The 18,778-nt window shown below is 41.6% G+C and overlaps 1 protein-coding gene across 2 annotated transcripts in view; it reads right to left on the bottom strand.

The window, feature by feature from the left end:
- The window catches only part of LOC116293259 (intermembrane lipid transfer protein VPS13C), a 68,699-nt gene that overhangs the window by 17,290 nt on the left and 32,631 nt on the right, over positions 1 to 18,778 (bottom strand). For both annotated transcript variants that reach the window (XM_089037524.1, XM_089037525.1), the window contains exons 64-87: positions 18,504 to 18,682; positions 17,998 to 18,098; positions 17,044 to 17,429; positions 16,297 to 16,413; positions 15,292 to 15,453; positions 14,604 to 14,706; positions 13,881 to 13,930; positions 13,285 to 13,404; positions 12,834 to 12,959; positions 11,862 to 12,061; positions 10,235 to 10,523; positions 9,391 to 9,459; positions 8,694 to 8,735; positions 8,113 to 8,453; positions 7,204 to 7,388; positions 5,481 to 5,695; positions 5,078 to 5,164; positions 4,696 to 4,776; positions 3,505 to 3,674; positions 2,994 to 3,147; positions 2,311 to 2,436; positions 1,562 to 1,654; positions 944 to 1,054; positions 237 to 335 (exon numbers count right to left, since the gene is read on the bottom strand). In XM_089037524.1, coding sequence (XP_088893650.1) covers positions 237 to 335; positions 944 to 1,054; positions 1,562 to 1,654; positions 2,311 to 2,436; positions 2,994 to 3,147; positions 3,505 to 3,674; positions 4,696 to 4,776; positions 5,078 to 5,164; positions 5,481 to 5,695; positions 7,204 to 7,388; positions 8,113 to 8,453; positions 8,694 to 8,735; positions 9,391 to 9,459; positions 10,235 to 10,523; positions 11,862 to 12,061; positions 12,834 to 12,959; positions 13,285 to 13,404; positions 13,881 to 13,930; positions 14,604 to 14,706; positions 15,292 to 15,453; positions 16,297 to 16,413; positions 17,044 to 17,429; positions 17,998 to 18,098; positions 18,504 to 18,682 — 3,606 coding nt within the window. The remainder of the gene's footprint in view (positions 1 to 236; positions 336 to 943; positions 1,055 to 1,561; positions 1,655 to 2,310; positions 2,437 to 2,993; positions 3,148 to 3,504; positions 3,675 to 4,695; positions 4,777 to 5,077; positions 5,165 to 5,480; positions 5,696 to 7,203; positions 7,389 to 8,112; positions 8,454 to 8,693; positions 8,736 to 9,390; positions 9,460 to 10,234; positions 10,524 to 11,861; positions 12,062 to 12,833; positions 12,960 to 13,284; positions 13,405 to 13,880; positions 13,931 to 14,603; positions 14,707 to 15,291; positions 15,454 to 16,296; positions 16,414 to 17,043; positions 17,430 to 17,997; positions 18,099 to 18,503; positions 18,683 to 18,778) is intronic.

The following is an 18,778-nucleotide window of genomic DNA, read 5'->3' as shown; positions in this document are numbered from 1 at the left end:
AACAACCTCTGGGCTGATCAAAGTCAGGGCACGGCTAACTCACAGATCAATCCCTGAAACAACCTCTGGCCTGATCTAAGGACGAAATTGCGCCGTGTAACACCCCCGTGAAACTTGTATCGCAACGCCGTTGGAAACTAGTTTTAGCTAAAGATTTCAATGTGTTACAGGGCCTTTAGTGAATAATATGTATGAAAATGGGGATGGAAAATTTAAAAAAGGATGGCCATTCTTACCCTGCATTCCATTGGAAAATAGGTCTTGTTGATCAACCAGTATGGTGCATATAATGTTACATCAGTAGTACCACTTGGCATTATCAGCACCCCGAGAACCTAAAGATTAAAAGAGTAATATGAATGATTATAACATCATTTATAAAGCGCTATTTCTATGTATATAGTAATATATTCCAATTGTCTACAATAGGACGTTAGGACACGTACAATCTTGACGTCGTTGGAACGAATGAATGGGAAGACAGGAATTGGAATATACCTTTTTAGCTTTTCGAAGGAAGGGAAACTGGAGAACCCGGAGAAAAACGTTGAATCAAGGGAAAGACGATTGGAGAGACCTAATAAACTATACTCATGTAATGTCCAGGAATCGATTTCGACACCCCAAGGGCGAGAGGCAAGTGTACCGTCACAGTACAGTACGGCACCCTTGATAGACCTAACCGGCTAATGTGTTGCTATAAACGTTTCCACCCAATTCAAACCACATGGGAGTAAGTTTCATTGTTCGTTATATTTTGGTTTCACAGTTGAATTCATAGAAACATTTAACGCTTCTATTCCCAGAAGGTTTGAATTGGGTGGTAACGTACATAGCAACACGTTAGCCGATTAGGTCAATTCACTCTTGCTTACTTATTGCAAACTAGAGTTCCGTAAAGAAAATTCCACGCACATCAAACAGTAAACTTAAGAATACTAACCAGTTGATTTGTGTTGTCTTGTAAAGAAGTCACGACTAGTTCTGTTGTTTTTCCTGTTTCCTTGGTTATGCTCAACGTACCAACCCAGTCTTCTTCTTTGTAGTTCTTTAGCTGGAAATAGTTACGAATATAACAATTTATACATATTTTTCGTTATAAGTCTATACGTTATGCATAGATTTCTCCTATTTAGTGGCTTAATGACAGCATCGACAACTGTGAAAAGTACCAACAGCAGAGGCAATAACAACACAACAACAGTAACGGCAACAACTACAGCAACAGCAGCAGCATAAGAAGCAGCATCAGCAACAGCAGCAACGACAGCAGCAGCAACGACAGCAGCAGCAACAACAACAAAAACAACAGCAACAGCAGCAACAACAACAGCAACAGCAACAACAGCAACAACAACAACAGCAGCAACAGCAGCAGCAAAAACAACCGCAGCATCAGAAGCAGCATGATTAGTAACAGCAGCAACAGAAACAGTAGCAACAACAGCAGCAGTAACAGCAACATCACATAAACAGCAGCAACTGCAAAACTAGCAACAAAAGCTTCAAAACACCTCCTACAACAAGTCAACAAAAAAGGCAAACGACAGTGCTTTCGTACCTTTATTGTCAGCTGACAAACATTTTCTACCGATTCAGTCATGACAGAAACCTTTTCACCAGGTAGAACCAGTTCTTCTTTTTCTTCGTTAGCCTGCCAAAGAACAACAATTAAATATACAACTGACTGCAAAACTATTGAATTCCAACGTAGTATCTACCTTGGTTGAGCATGTCAGCTTTGTTTTGGTACAGTTTTACATACGAGCCACTTTCGAAGCAGAAATATATGGAAGTAGGATGATCCTCCCATAAATTTTTATTTGGGTTCTACTCTCTTCTGCTCTGCCCTGCTCTAATTTGCACTGCCCTACCCCAGGCCCGTCTCCTCTGCTTTTTGCTTTTCCCTGCTCTGTTCTGCCCTACACTTCTCTGCTCTGCTCTTATCTGCTTTGCCCTGTCCTGTCCTGCCCTTCCCTGCTCTGTTCTGCACTGCCCAACTCTACTCTGCCTGCCATACTCTGCTCTACACTGCCCTATTCTATTTTACTCTCCCCTACTTTTCCATGCCAAGCTCTCTTCTTCTTCTCCCTGTCCTGCCCTGCTCTCCTTTGCTTTTTGTTTTCCCCTTATCTGCCCTGCTTTGCTCTGCTCTACTTTGCCTTGCTCTGCACTGCCCTACTCTTCTTTGCATTGCCCTACTCTGTTTCATTCTTGCTTTGCCCTGCCAAGCTCTCTTCTGCTTCTCCCCTGCCCTGCTCTTCTCTTTTCTCATTTCAAAGTACTTCTACCACTATATTATTCTCGTACCTTTGATAAACGTGCTATCTCTACTGGCAGCAAATTATGTAACGTGATTGGTGGATGGAGGTGGATCACGTGATGAGGTACGTCATTACTTGGCTTCTTGTTCAAAATATCCTCTTGCCAGCGGACCTGTCAAATTGATGACAATACTTTGGTGCGATCAAAAAATAAAAACTTGGAGGTTTTAGCCAAGGAATATTTTATATTCTCATTTTTTAATGCCTTTTAAGGTGATTTTTTGAGACGATTTTTAGCGTAACATTGTTGTGTTAATAGTTGGCCTCGTGTAACATAGCGCGGGCGGCCACACACATTGATGGCAACAATGTTGTGAGTTTTGAAGGTTTTCAAAATCCTACATTATGTTGCCGCAATACAATATCGTTAACAATCGTAACCGCGCGCCATTTTACACCAGAATAATTTTTGAGCATGATTGTTGCGCGAAAAAATCGTTGTTGCGAAGCGCCTCGTGTAAAACCATCTTTACGCAAACCGCGAGAGTTTCAAGATTCATGCAGCATTCCTCAAACGCTATTCCAGAGTTTAATAGGAGTTCCGGAGTCTTCTGGAGAGCCATTGGTCTGTTAGATATCGTAACTATTTTGTGTTACCCTCTATAAATCGAAACTTTTTAAATATAGTTATAACAAGCATTGTATAGCCCTGTCATATATTTACTGTACCTTGACCTGTAGAGGTTCTTCAGATTCCAGTGACTCAAGAGATTCCAGTGACTCTAAGGACGTCACTAATGGCTCTTGCGGGAATTTTAAAATGAAGTCACACTCGTTCTTAGAAAATAAACGCCAGGATATGGAATCTGGACAAACATCGCACCTGGAAAAAACACATATATTCATTTAATGCTACAATACTTGATTTGAGGGTTTTCATTCAGGCTCTCCAGTTCCGGTTCCAACCTCGGTAATTTACCGATGAGTGACATTGATCAGCCTAAACGTTGTTTCAGGGTTCGTTCTGTGAGTTAGCCGTGCTCTGACTTAGATCAGCGCAGAGGTTGTTTCAGGGTTCGATAGCCCAGAGGTTGTTTCAGGGTATCATATGTGAATTAGCCGTGCCCTGACTTAGATCAAGCCAAAGATTTCAAGGTTTGAAAATTCCCAAGAGAGTAAAAAGACAAAAAATCAGCGGTAATTTTGATGTTTTAAAGAAACGGTCTTCAAATAACATTACCTGGGGTAGTGTGGTTTAATATACAGATCCTTATCATGTGCTATAGACATTGGTATGTTATTGGTAGTACCAGGAGCAACTGTCTGGACATAATTATAAGGATTTTTCTTTCCTATCTTCATATCGTCGAACACCAGAAGATCTACGGGCATGGCCAGATGATTGAAAAGCTAAAAAGCAGACAAATAAAATGAATGAAGAAGTACATGAATAAAGGAATGGAAGGATGGGAGGAGGAAAGAGAGAGAAGAGAGAGAGAAATAATGTAGTAATGAATTACTGTTTTGTACTTGTAATGTTCTTCGTGATATGCATAAAACATTTTATAAAAAAAAGAAATGATGAAAGAACGAACTAACGAACAAAGAAACGGACGGACGGACGAGCAAACGAAGGAACGAAAGAAAAAAAGAAAAAAGAAAGAAAGGAAGGAAGGAAGGAAGGAAGGAAGGAAGAAAGGAAGGAAGAAAGGAAGGAACGAAGGAAGGAACGAAGGAAGGAACGAAGGAAGGAACGAAGGAAGGAACGAAGGAAGGAACGAAGGAAGGAACGAAGGAAGGAACGAAGGAAGGAAGGAACGAAGGAAGGAAGGAAGGAAGGAAGGAAGGAACGAAGGAAGGAACGAAGGAACGAAGGAAGGAAGGAAGGAACGAAGGAAGGAAGGAAGGAACGAAGGAAGGAAGGAACGAAGGAAGGAAGGAAGGAAGGAAGGAAGAAGGAAGGAAGAAGGAACGAAGGAAGGAAGGAACGAAGGAAGGAAGGAAGGAACGAAGGAACGAAGGAAGGAACGAAGGAAGGAAGGAACGAAGGAAGGAACGAAGGAAGGAAGGAAGGAAGGAAGGAAGGAACGAACGAACGAAGGAAGGAAGGAACGAAGGAAGGAACGAAGGAAGGAAGGAAGGAAGGAACGAACGAAGGAAAGAAGGAGTGAGGGAGGGAGGGAGGGAGGGAAGGAAGAAAGAAAGAAAGGAAGGAAGAAAGAAAGAAAAAGAGAATAAAGAGGAAGGGGAGAAGAAAGCTAGGGGAGGAAGGAAAGGGATAGGATAGAAGAGAATGAATGAATAAATGCCGGATTGCCAAATGAATGAGAATTGCTGTGCTTCCAATCATTGGATGACACTTGTAACATAAGCAACATACTATTACTTGGTTTCGAAAAGAAAAATTCTTGATTTCTCTAAAGTACGCTACCTGTAAGGGAGAGCGTATAATCACTGTCTTTTGTCCATTCTTAATATCCACCTGAACAACGGCATGGCTGTTTAAGTTGGTCTAGAAATATAAAAAGGGGTAGATTAGAGAATGATCATTTCTTTGTTTAACGGTTGCACATGAGAAGACACATGAATATCGATACAACTCAAACAAAGAATCTTATTCTAGAGAGAATGACACGTGGTCTGAAATGGGGAAACATTACACTCAAGCGGTCTAAGGTAAAGAGGTCAAATCCTCACTTTAATGATAGCACATGATAAGACACATTAATATGGATACAACTCAAACAAACAATTTCTAGGCAATGAGACGTAATCTGGAAAAGGTACACATTACACACAACAGTTTGACATACCTCATTTCCAACACGTGGTTTCAGCTTGTACAGGTAACGCCCTGAACGAGTTATAGGTACATAGTCCACAATATAAAAACCATCGACCTACAGAAATGAAATAACAAAATAAAACGATGTAAATCGAAACAAATTGATCCGTGTGTTAGCCATCCTCTGACTTAGATATGCAACGAGGTTGTTTCAGGGTTCGATCTACGAGTTAGCCATGTCCCGACTTAGATCAGCGCAAAGGTTGTTTCAGGGCTCGATCTACGAGTTAGCCATGCCATGACTTGGATCGCCTAAAAGGTTGTTTCATGGTATCAACAAAATTTTAAGACTTTTATTATAATTTGGAGCATGTTAGGTCGCTAATCGACCAATCAAAACACGGGTTCTACAGAAGTAGTAAAGGACATACTTCAAATGCAAGGTAGCTTTCTTCCTCTTGCTCTCGCCTGCCATCAACAGAATCGTCGGTCGATTGTACAGCTTCTTTTCTGGGCGACGAATCTTCTTGTTCACTGTCACTGAACTTAGGCGAGGATATTCCACCGATAACTGCACCAACATTACCCACAGCATATGCTATCTTCTGACCAACCTCTTCGTCAGTATCGTTCACCTTAATAATATCTAGGAAAGAGACTTCGATATATTAGAATGTAAACTGCGGAGTAAAATTTATTGGACTATGAATTAGATCAGCCCAGAGGTTGTTTCAGGGTTAGATCTGTGAGTTAGCCGTGCCCTGACTTAGATCAGCCCAGAGGTAGTTTTAGGGTTCAATCTGTGAGTTAGCCGTGCCCTGACTTAGATCAGCCCAGAGGTTGTTTCAGGGTTAGATCTGTGAGTTAGCCGTGCCCTGACTTAGATCAGCCCAGAGGTAGTTTTAGGGTTCAATCTGTGAGTTAGCCGTGCCCTGACTTAGATCAGCCCAGAGGTTGTTTCAGGGTTAGATCTGTGAGTTAGCCGTGCCCTGAATTAGATCAGCCAAGAGGTTGTTTCAGGGTTCTATCTGTGAGTTAGCCGTGCCCTAACTTAGATCAGCCCAGAGGTTGTTTCAGGGTTCTATCTGTGAGTTAGCCGTGCCCTGACTTAGATCAGCCGAGGGGTTGTTTCAGGGTTCAATCTGTAAGTTAGCCGTGCCCTGACTTAGATCAGCCCAGATGTTGTTTCAGAATTCAATCTGTGAGTTAGCCGTGCCCTGACTTAGATCAGCCCAGAGGTTGTTTCAGGGTTTGATCTGTGAGTTAGCCGTGCTCTGATTTAGATCAGCCCAGAGGTTGTTTTAGGGTTAGATCTGTGAGTTAGCCATGCACTGACTTAGATCAGCCCAGAGGTTGTTTTAGGGTTCAATCTGTGAGTTAGCCATGCCCTGACTTAGATCAGCCCAGAGGTTGTTTTAGGGTTAGATCTGTGAGTTAGCCATGCACTGACTTAGATCAGCCCAGAGGTTGTTTTAGGGTTCAATCTGTGAGTTAGCCATGCCCTGACTTAGATCAGCCCAGAGGTTGTTTCAGGGTTCAATCTGTGAGTTAGCCATGCACTGACTTAGATCAGCCCCGAGGTTGTTTTAGGGTTCAATCTGTGAGTTAGCCATGCACTGACTTAGATCAGCCCAGAGGTTGTTTTAGGGTTCAATCTGTGAGTTAGCCATGCACTGACTTAGATCAGCCCAGAGGTTGTTTTAGGGTTCAATCTGTGAGTTAGCCATGCACTGACTTAGATCAGCCCAGAGGTTGTTTTAGGGTTCAATGTGTGAGTTAGCCGTGCCCTGACTTAGATCAGCCCAGAGGTTGTTTCAGGGTTCAATCTGTGAGTTAGCCATGCCCTGACTTAGATCAGCCGAGAGGTTGTTTTAGGGTTCACTCTGTAAGTTAGCCGTGCCCTGACTTAGATCAGCCCAGAGGTTGTTTTAGGGTTAAATCTGTGAGTTAGCCATGCACTAACTTAGATCAGCCCGGAGGTTGTTTCAGGGTTAGATCTGTGAGTTAGCCGTGCCCTGACTTAGATCAGCACAGAGGTTGTTTCAGGGTTTGATCTGTGAGTTAGCCGTGCAGTGAATTAGATCAGCCCAGAGGTGGTTTCAGGGTATCAATACAATTTGAAGGTTTAAATTATTTTCTTCTTAACTCACTGACCTGTTAGAGTGGCCTTCTCAGCATCCACTGCGGAATCTGTCTCATCTTCTTCCAAGTGTTTAGCCAACGAAAAGAGCTCGCGTTTTCTTCTGCGCACGCGCGTTTTCCACTTATCTTCATCATCTGAATCACTTGTATCACTACGGGGCTTTTTCGCAGACAACGAATCATGTTTTGAAGTATCACTGGAGAAAGAATAAATACAAGGAACGATTGTTGCAAGAAGCAAGACCATGTAGAACGATTTAAAAGAAGAAAAAGAACATCAAAATCACTCTACTTCATTTACTTTTCTAGTGAGTCATTTATATTCCATCTCTTTCTTTTTTTTGTGTGCAATAATTATCTTATAAAAATTACACTGCATTACATAACACTACACTACACACCACTACATTATACACACCACACCTATTCATATCATACCACCCAACCCCAATATCACATAACTACACCACACCACACCTAACCGCACTATACCACATCACGTCACATCACATCACACCTCACTGCACCACTCTACAACCACATCACACTACACTACATCATATCACACCACATCACACATAACCACACCACACCACATCTAAAAAACACCACACCGCACCTAACGACATCACACCACACCAAATTACACCTAACCACACCACACCGCACCGCACCGCACCGCACCGCACCGCACCGCACCGCACCGCACCGCACCGCACCGCACCGCACCGCACCGCACCGCACCGCACCGCACCGCACCACACCTCGCCTCATCTCTTTTCTGTTTTGCTATCGTTTGCATTTCCAATTATTACATTCTTTTAATTTCCCTTTCCTTTTTTTACTCTTCTTTCTTTTTATTCATTTCATCATTCATTCATCCCAGTCCAACAAGACAAGTGGTTTAAAAACTATACTTACGAGCTCGTTGACCCAGAATCACTGGACGCACTCTTCTCCAGTCTCCGTTTCTTCCCGTTCGCTTTATCTCCGATATGAAATCTTGATGCTTTACTCTTTGGAGTCTTCCCTTCTAATGGGAGCGTCGGCAAGGATGAGGACCTCTTTTTCTGGATCTTAGAAAACTTCTCTCTAAATCGATCCAAAAGTGGCTCAGAAAAAAGTTTTTTTTTCTTGTTCTTTTTGTGCTCAGCAAGAAGTGTGACGGCCATAGCCGCGAAAGCATCAGATAGACTAACATTACGTTCGAGTTTGGGCTTCCTGTGGCATACTGTCAAGATTTCGTCGCTTCTGTCAAGTATCTAAAAGAAATAAACTTCAAACTATATACTGTGTTGTCTCTATTTAGTGGACCATTTACTAAACGAACATTCTTCATCAAACGGGCTTTTTCTCATATTTACTGTGGAATAAAACCTCTTTTGCTCTCCTCTTCTTTTTTTTTTTTTTTTTTTTTTTTCCGGTTCGTCGTTTCGGAGGTTAAACAAAATCGCGGCTTTTCAGATCTGTGGAGCTATTGGCTATTGCAAACAGTTAAATACCTTTTCATCGTGGGCAACAACGACTGTAGCATGAAGACCAAGCTAAAATATAACAAGGGTAAAAAATTGTTAGAAAATTTAGACAGATCATGGTCATGGCAATCTAATTCCTGTAGACCTAACTTTTACTTCTATCGACACATGACATTCCCTTGAGAATTGTTCTCTAATGACGAATATGTTAAAATATTTACACATTAGAGAACCAACTCCCAAGAGTGACATCACATGGTCTGAAATGTGGACAACAAAAAATGAAGCTAAAAAGGACTATAGACCCCTTGCAGCTCAATCTGGGGGACAAAACAATAGGTTCCAATTCTCAGGAGATTGCAATTCTTTTGTTTTGTCCCCCCATCGAGCTGCTTTGACGTCACATGCAAGGGGTCAACTGAAGGTCTTTTCTCTGGGTTCTCCTTTATCTTCCACTGCAGAAATCAACACAATATATTCCAATTCGACCTGGGCATGGGTCAAAGGCTTGTACCAGGGTTCGATGATATTGAAGAAATTAGTTTGACTGTAGAACCTCTTGGACGTGGAGGAATGAGGAGAGGGAACCAATCCCCAATTTCAACAGCTCCCCAGTCCCTTATCCCAGTGCGCCGTAATCAGGCTATTAGGGTCACCTATGAAGCGATCAATCTGTATGAAGCCAGTTGTAAAAGGAAATACACATTTAGTTTGGACGCTTTACCTCATTGCGAATGGAGAATGTAGGTCCCTGTATACTACGCACTCTTCCTTCTGTTTTCTCTGTGAATGCCTTAAGGAAAGCGAGAAAAGATAAAAAAATTGTTATAAGAAAATTTTTTTGTGGGAATCTGTCCTTAATTAACATAAGATTTGCTTATATTGTTAATGCGGTTTTCGATGTTCTGCGAGCTCAGACATTCCAACGGCTTATTGTGAAATTGGTTTTTCAATGCCGCCGGCCAATACAGTCAAATTAAAGTAAATTTGAAGATTCAAATAATGAAACCATTGATGGAAACTAGGGGGGGGGGGGGGGGTCATCTTGAGCCGTTTTGACTGTAACATAAAAGATACGAACTGATTATTTTCGGCCGGACCAACACTCAGGGTCTTAAAGTCTTCTCGGACAAGAACTTAAAACCGTAGGCCCCGTCTGTCTTCACTATATAACCCTGTATAAGGCGGACGTAAAAGATCCACTGAAGACGCTGGTGACGACCATCATCAGTGCCCGTGCTATAACCGGCTGCCTTATCAATTGGGTCGCAAGGCCTGTTAGGCCTAGGGCAAACGTCAAACTTTCCATGTCCCGAAATTAATTACATCGAAGTATGCCGCCTCATTACCACCTGATATCCATTGTTTTTAATGAGTTCGGTGCATGGAAAGTTCGACGTTTGCCCTAGGCCTTAGGCATCAAGCCGTCCACCAGGAGTGGTAAACGCATTAGACTAGATTTACTCAAGACGAAATATTACCTCAGAATATCAGAATGGATCAATAGAGGTACCACTGTAGTTAGGGAGGAGGAGAGAAAGAGACCGGTATAGACACGCTCAGCTTACCGTGCTTAAATCAGTTAGAACACCCAGTGACGTAGGAGTAACAGTCAACTGTATGACGTCATGGGAGTTTAAGACAATATACATCGCTTGTGGTTTGACTTCCTCGGATAAAAATCCGTCATCAGTGGCGTCACCGTCGACATGATCCAGGTTACTATCGACTGCTTCGGGCCCAACTAAACGAGTGGAGCTGAGGACGAAATGTTGAAGGGCACCTTCGTAATCTAGGTCTTCTTCTTCGTCTGAGTCTTTGGTTTTCATTGCCTTACGACGTTGATCTCTCTTTGAACTATAAAACAGAAAATATTGTTAAAAAAGTATGGCTTCACTATGATACTCTAGAGAATGAAAGCGACAACCAATGTTAAAGAGTCGACCACGTAAACCAAGAAATAACACACAAGGGAATGACACGAGACACAAAGAAATAATACTCAAGGGAATGACATGTAAACCAAGAAACAACACACAAGGGAATGACACGAGGCACAAACAAATAATACTCAAGGGAATGACATGTAAACCAAGAAACAACACACAAGGGAATGACACGAGGCACAAACAAATAATACTCAAGGGAATGACATGTAAACCAAGAAACAACACACAAGGGAATGACACGAGGCACAAACAAATAATACTCAAGGGAATGACATGTAAACCAAGAAACAACACACAAGGGAATGACACGAGGCACAAACAAATAATACTCAAGGGAATGACATGTAAACCAAGAAACAACACACAAGGGAATGACACGAGGCACAAAGAATTAATACTCAAGGGAATGACATGTAAACCAAGAAACAACACACAAGGGAATGACACGAGGCACAAAGAATTAATACTCAAGGGAATGACATGTAAACCAAGAAACACACAAGGGAATGACACGAGGCACAAAGAATTAATACTCAAGGGAATGACATGTAAACCAAGAAACAACACACAAGGGAATGACACGAGGCACAAACAAATAATACTCAAGGGAATGACATGTAAACCAAGAAACAACACACAAGGGAATGACACGAGGCACAAAGAATTAATACTCAAGGGAATCATACGAGACGTTGGAACTGGTAAACAAAAAACAGACATCTGGTAAACAAAGAAACAGACAACTGGTAAACAAAGAAACAGACAACTGGTAAACAAAGAAACAGACAACTGGTAAACAAAGAAACAGACAACTGGTAAATAAAGAAATAATACTCAAGCGAATGACACGAAGCACGCAAAGTAAGAGGGTCTATAGGTAGTATCAGACAACTGGTAAACAAAGAAATAGTACTCAAGGGAATGACAGCCAAAGTAACGCAAACAAAGAAATAATACTCAAGGGATTGGCATGTGTCACCAAAAGTAAAAGCCTTGTCTACAGGAATCTGGCAACTGACTACTGACAAACAAAAGTAATAATAATCAAGGGAATGACGTTTGACACCCAAAGAAAAGTCAATAGGTAAACAAAGAAATCATAATCTTAACAAATTCCACATAGATTTCCATAGACTGTACTCTTAGGGATCATAGATAACGTCTTAAAATGTTCAAAAATATATTTAGTGAAACGACCAGCTCAAATCTAAATTTAATGGGTTTATAGGAATCAGCCAACACTCACGACTTAAAAGATTTTCTGTCACGTTTCCCCAGAGCAGATGGCTTTGCCGTCAGTGCTTTTTTGGATTCAGAACGTGGTCGATTCTGCCAGGCAATCCATCGATGTGCATCAGGGCCATCCGTCATGTCCTGTGGTGGACCGTCTATAGACTCTTGGTCACGTGGTGTAAACGATGATATGTAACCATCAGCGAAAAATATCTGACAGAAAAATAAATATATTGACATAAAGAAATCTTGGTGAAGTTAGTTTTAGCGCTTTGAGGGTCCATACAAGCTATATGCATGTAAGGGTAATCCTTGTGTTAAACACTAGACTTTTGGTCTCTTTCTCCTCGGGAAGGTGGGGTTACCCTCAGAGTCACCGAAATATTTTTACACCTTTGGGGTAAATAAAGTAAATAAAGACACGGTTTTCTTTGTTATTCACAAGGCTTTATTTTTGTTATAACCCTCATTATAAATGCGAGGTCAATATATAGTTATTAACCCGGTTAATAACTATATATAGACCCTTCCGTTTATAATGAGCAACATTTGATAGAAAACCTTCTCAATTGATAAATAAAATACTTAATTACCTCGAACGTCGGCAATAAGCCTATACATCCCTCGGGCCGGCGGCCCTCGGGATGTATATGGCTTATTGCCTCCGTTCGAAGTAATTAACTCTTACTTAACAAACCTGTGACCCTCGTTGGAAGTTTGGTTTGGTTTGGATACGGAAATGAGGAGAGAACCAATAAACAACTCTAATTTTAACTTATCAGGGACGTTCGTTCATTTTTTACAAGAATGGGGGTGCTGAATTTTTTTACATGGCCCCTTATTAATACAGGATAATGTTTTTATTTACCTAATTATTTTGGGGTGCCCCTCTTTAAATGCCATATTTTTTTACGTGCTCCCCCTAAATCCCACCAGTTCCCCCCCCTCCCCCAACCCCATCATGAACAAGTGAAGTTCAGCCTACCTTTAGCTGTAGTTCCCATCGTGGATTATCACGGTCCTCATCCACCAGTTCAATTAGTGGTTCCCAGGCTCCTAAGCGCTCATTGTAATACGTTACCTCTACACTTATATCAGCTTCTAGTTTCATCTAAAAAGATAAGAGGCCAATGTAAGTGTCTACAAATGTTAATAGTTGCAGGAATTCCCCATGCATGACACGTGGTCTGTAATGGAAAAAGATGACACGTAATATGTCATGGTAAAACATGACACGTGGTTTGTAATGAAACAACACGTGGTCTGTAATGAAGCAACACGTGGTCTGTAATGAAAAATGACACGTGATATGTAATGGTAAAACATGACACGTGGTCTGTAATGAAACAACACGTAGTCTGTAATGTAAAATGACACGTAGTCTGTAATGTAAAATAATACGTGGTCTATAATGGAAAAGGAAACAGGTCTCTAACCTGTGCAGTATAGTCTAGTGCGTTGGCTTCCACTTGAGTCTTCATAAGTAGCAACGGCACAAGTGCACCATGGACTTCATTGACCAGCATTATCTGCACTTCCTTGGTGTTCAAAGCGATCTTAAAAAAAGTGCATGACATTCACTCAATACTTCTTACTCAATACTTCTTACTCAATACTTTTGGAATCAAGGGTGGTGTAGCGGTAGTGCACTCCCTTCTCGACTGTTGGGTTCGATTTTAGGACTCGGCACCACTTGCAAGAACACTTTTTTGTTTGATCTCTTCCGTATCTCTTCCTTGATTCGAGGATTATTCTTCAGATGCAGGGCTTACAATAACGACTGATTAGTCAACGGTCATGATCATGGCCAAAATGACCGGCAAGACAAAGATTTGACGGGACAAGTCCAAGGCCTGGCCAGACAATGTTCGATGTCCGGCAGTTATTTGAAGCCCTGAGATGCGAAAGCGAGTGAAATATATTTTAAAATCAATAGTTACAATTTGACAAGCAATCCTTTTTAAGCGACAAAAGTGGCAGTAGAAGCGATCCTAGCCGTGTAAGCTAATAAAGAGGAAGGCTGAATTTTTACCTTGTCTCCTGTAGACTGTCGAGATACCGTATTGTTTTCTGTTGACTGAGCTGGAAAAAAAAGAGCAAACAATGATAGAGTTAGGGTTAACACATGATATCCAGCTGATTGATACCAAGCAATAAATACTCTCTGTTGATAGCACATGACGGGCAGTGTTTGCCTGTCAATGTAGGCTGGTAATGAGATTCATATGATTCATTCAGCTGATTGATACCAAGCAATATAATACTCACTGGTTGATAGCACATGACGGGCAGTGTTTGCCTGTCATTGTAGGCTGGTAATGAGATTCATTCAGCTGATTGATACCAAGCAATATAATACTCACTGGTTGATAGCACATGAAGGGCGGCAGCGTTTGCTTATCATTGAACGGCGTTAATGAGATTAATTGCTTAATTTCAAGCCGAGAGAGGCTGGGATCTTGCTTTTGTTATTCCGGATGGAAATCACATCACCAGTCACACATACTAGTATAGACTTGTTATTACAAAAAATGAGTGTCATTCACAAGAAAGATAAAAGAGATTTACAAAGATCATGCATTTGCCTGAAATAATGCGGTGCGTCCAGAAAAACAGAAGATAGGTCCCAAACTCTCTCGGCTTGAAACCAGGAAATTGAGCCGACTAGTTTTAAGGCGTAAAGTCATCCTAAACCAATGAGGATATGACACCCTCATTGTATGGAAAAGCCAGACAACACACGCAAGTTAGTTACCAGTTTTCCTACGCCAACGATCGGCCGTGGTAGGCTGGGGCTCCCACAGATCATCTGGTGGGTTTATTCGTTGTTCGCCATCAGTTTGAACTCCTTCAGAAACCTAAACCAATAAAACCCCAATGAAAACCTGCACCATGAATTATCTTCCCAAAAGCTATTGAGCTTAGGGGAGGGGAGGGGGTGCTCAGTTTGTTAAAGCCTCGATTTAAATACATTTATCTTTTTTTTTAATGTTTGCTTGTCATTGTAGGTTTCTCTGTTGGTTCAGTTGTTTGGGCAACGGTTTGTTTTGTGGGAGGTCATGGGTTCAAACCTGAAACCAGACCTGAAACACTCGGGTTCTAAAAATATCTGAGTAGAAGCTGCTACCTTTGTTCAAAAAATATCTGCAAGAGGTTAGACATTCGCCGTGACTTGGATGACCAAGTACTATTAAAGACGTTAAATAAAGTGCCACAAGTTTGTAAATTACGAGAGAAAGCCCAAAGATAACTCATGATACATACAGAGGCTTTGCACCACCACGTGATGGCAGCCATGACAGTAGGCACAACAATAGAGGTTTCCTCCCCTGGGAAACTGAATTCTTTCTCATGTAAATCAGATTAGACCAGATTCAATCGTTCCTGCCTCCTGTCATGGCTGCCATCACGTGATGATTCAAAGCCTCCATGAGTACGGTTACCTTCTCTTGTCCAGATAAGTTGATAATAACATCATTTATTACATGATAGAGGGAAGGAGAACACTGGAATTTCATGTTCTCGCATTCTATAGATATCCCTTGTCCCTTGCCTTCAGCCAAAGGTGTTTTGTAACCAAGGATGACGTCACATGGACTCAATACCTATCAATGATAAAAATCTGTGAGTTGACTGACGTAACGTGCCCTGACTTAGATCAACCAGAGGTTGTTTCAGGGTTCAATCTGTGAGATAGCTTGGCACTGACTTAGAACAGTCCAGATTTTGTTTCAGAGTACGATCTGTAAGCTAGCCATGCTCTGACTTTGATCAACCAGAGGTTGTTTCAGGGTTCAATCGTTTATTAGCCGTGCTTTGACATTGATCAGCTCAAACTTTCAGGGTTCAATCTTGACTGACGTGCCGTGCCCTGACTTGGATCAACCAGAGGTTGTTTCAGGGTTCAATCTGTGAGATAGCTTGGCACTGACTTAGAACAGTCCAGATTTTGTTTCAGTGTACGATCTGTAAGTTAGCTATGCCCTGACTTAGATCAGCCCAGAGGTTGTTTCAGGGTTTGATCTGTGAGTTAGCCGTGCCCTGGCTTAGATCAGCCAGAGGTTGTTTCAGGGTTCAATCTGTGAGTTAGCCATACCCTGACTTAGATCAGCCCAGAGGTTGTTTCAGGGTTTGATCTGTGAGTTAGCCGTGCCCTGGCTTAGATCAGCCCAGAGGTTGTTTCAGGGTTCAATCTGTGAGTCAGCCATGCCCTGACTTTGATCAGCCCAGAGGTTGTTTCAGGGTTCTATCTGTGAGTTAGCCATGCCCTGACTTAGATCAGCTCAGAGGTTGTTTGAGGGATGGATCTGTGAGTTAGCCATACCCTGACTTAGATCAGCTCAGAGGTTGTTTGAGGGATGGATCTGTGAGTTAGCCGTACCCTGACTAAGATCAGCCCAGAATGCTCGACACAGGGTTGGTTTGATGGTTTGACAGAGTAACCTTACCATAAAAGACGTTTCCTTGACTTGAGGAAATTGACAGGACATCATTTGCAGCCCAGATACGACAGAACGAAGGCTTTGGTTTTCATTTGCCATGTTATATTCGAATTCCACCTCAGTCTGTCAATAAGAAGAATGGATATTTAGTGTCAGAATATGTGATATTGTTGTTACACCACTATTATTATTACTATTATTATTACTAATAATTAGTCATTATTATTAATTTTATTATCAATATTATTATTATAACTAATAATTATTACCTAATTACCAAAAACAATACCACTACCAACAACATTGCATGAAACAATCGTCATTTCTTTTTTGCGCTATTGCTAAATCATCGAATGTGTAATGAATAGAAGACACGTACAACTCAATGGAGTATATTTCATTGCCAGGGTTAGGAACCATTTAGTCCCCCAAGTGGCAGCCGCTTACCCGAGCACATCATTACATTCCCTTTTTGTCCGCGTTTAACCAATCAGCGAAAGGCGTGGCTTTGATCTACTGCACAATAGACCCCTTGCAGCACTTTGGAATGCAGCTTAATCTGGAGAACATAACAATAGGTTTCCAATTCTCATGAGATTCACATTCTTTTATTTTGTCCTCCAAATTGAGCTTCTTTGACGTCACATGCAACATAAGTTTGACAGATCCGCGAGTGAGCGTCGCGTGACAACACTAATATTGGCTGCGTAGGAGACTTACTAACACCACCACAACTAACAAACGTCCCAATACCTGTAAGATCAGTGCTTCTGAATCTTTAACTAATGGATTTGCCAACAGAACGATATCCGGCTTTTTAACTGTTCCACGTACTGTCATCTTATAATCTGCCGTAACTTGGCTGGGCCTTGACACAGGCATCGCTTGCTGAGACAAACTCTCACTGCCAGCTGGCTTTGGATGTATAACTTTTGTATTAGGAGAACCAGAAGAGGACTGGGGAGGACTATCTGGGGATGACTGGGGTGGAGGAGCGTCCAGGGAGGTTTGACTCTCTGCAGGAGTCATGTAGTGATCTTCATCTGTTTCTATTTTTGGTACGGCCATGAAGAACTCGATCAAAGGCCAAATAAAAGGAAAACTGACGAAGATGGCGGCATTTTGCAGCTGTAAGACAACTAATGGAAAGCAAAGGCAAGTTTAAATAAAGCAAAAATAATAACGATTAAATTATTTCAGATTGGCGAAGTGTTAACAAAAGTCAATGATATTTTTTGTGTGCTCTTATTTTATTCTTTGTTGCTGTCACACAAACACTAGAGAGGGAAAGAGATAGTAGGAGAAGAGAATGGGGATGGGGACAAGAGGACATGAAGAAGGGGGAAGGAGAAGGGGGAGAAGGAGGAGAAGGGGGAAGGGGAAGAAGGGGGAGAAGGGGGAGAAGGGGGAGAAGGGGGAGAAGGGGGAGAAGGGGGAGAAGGGGGAGAAGGGGAGAAGGGGAAGAAGGGGGAGAGGGACGAGGAGAAGGGGGTGTATAATGAGGAGAATGGGAAGGGAATGAGGAAAAGGAAAAGGGGGTTGAGGAAGAAGAACCTGGGAAGTGAACGAGGATGAAAAAGGGGGAGGATGAAGAGGGATGATAGAAGGAGGAGAAGAATGTTTAGGGGATTGGGGTATTTTAATCTTCAAAATAAGATGCACACCAAAGCCTATTAGGACACAAGGGGAATAACCACTCCAACTCACCATCAATATCTCCATTCACTTTTTGGCTGTAAACAAATTCACACATATCTTGTGAAGATGTAAGCTCCTTTGAATACGAACCTAGTTTATTGTCAATCAATCTAGGACAAAAGAAATGAGCATTCCATTTTATACCACATATCACTCCCTACCTAAGCAACAAAACAAGAGAATTCCCTTAATATGTTAAAGACTAAAATCTAAGACCTACAAGGAAGGGATTTAAAGCAATGTGCAATAGATTCGGAGTTCAAAATTAATAGACCATTTTCGAGATACAAATTACCACTGTCTTCCTTGATTACAGACTCGTTTACTCAGGCTTAGCCTCGTATTTGTGTCTTAATATTCACAAAAAATACCAACGTAAAAGTAAAGAATTCATAACTTCAACATTACAAACACTTTGGAATTCCACGAACCTTGACTGGAATAAATGAATACTGTTCACAAAGACGGCTAAAGGCTAAACCTGAGCAACAGAGGACTCAAAACTGAGGTATTACCTTGGAAATTCTGAACAAGAGTCTTGCCTGATATCCTCTACTGATATGCCATGTAGAATGCCCTGGACTAGAACAGAGTAATCACTAGGTATAGCGATTTGTAGCGATGTCTTGTCAACATCACAGCGGCACAAGGCTGTTTCAGGATCATAGATGGGTGACCGTGAGTCAAATGGATCCTACAGAGAAAAGATGGGTTAGTATTCGAGAAAATAAAACAGAATGAGAATATCGAAAGATAACTAGTTCTGATGCGAGCATGAGAAAAATAGCAA

Source organism: Actinia tenebrosa, unplaced genomic scaffold, assembly GCF_029948245.1.
Source record: "Actinia tenebrosa isolate PJP-AT-01 unplaced genomic scaffold, QUT_ActTen_1.0 PGA_scaffold5__44_contigs__length_20552954, whole genome shotgun sequence".
NCBI classification, from domain to species: domain Eukaryota; kingdom Metazoa; phylum Cnidaria; class Anthozoa; order Actiniaria; family Actiniidae; genus Actinia; species Actinia tenebrosa.
This window is presented reverse-complemented; position numbering and strand designations above follow the sequence as displayed.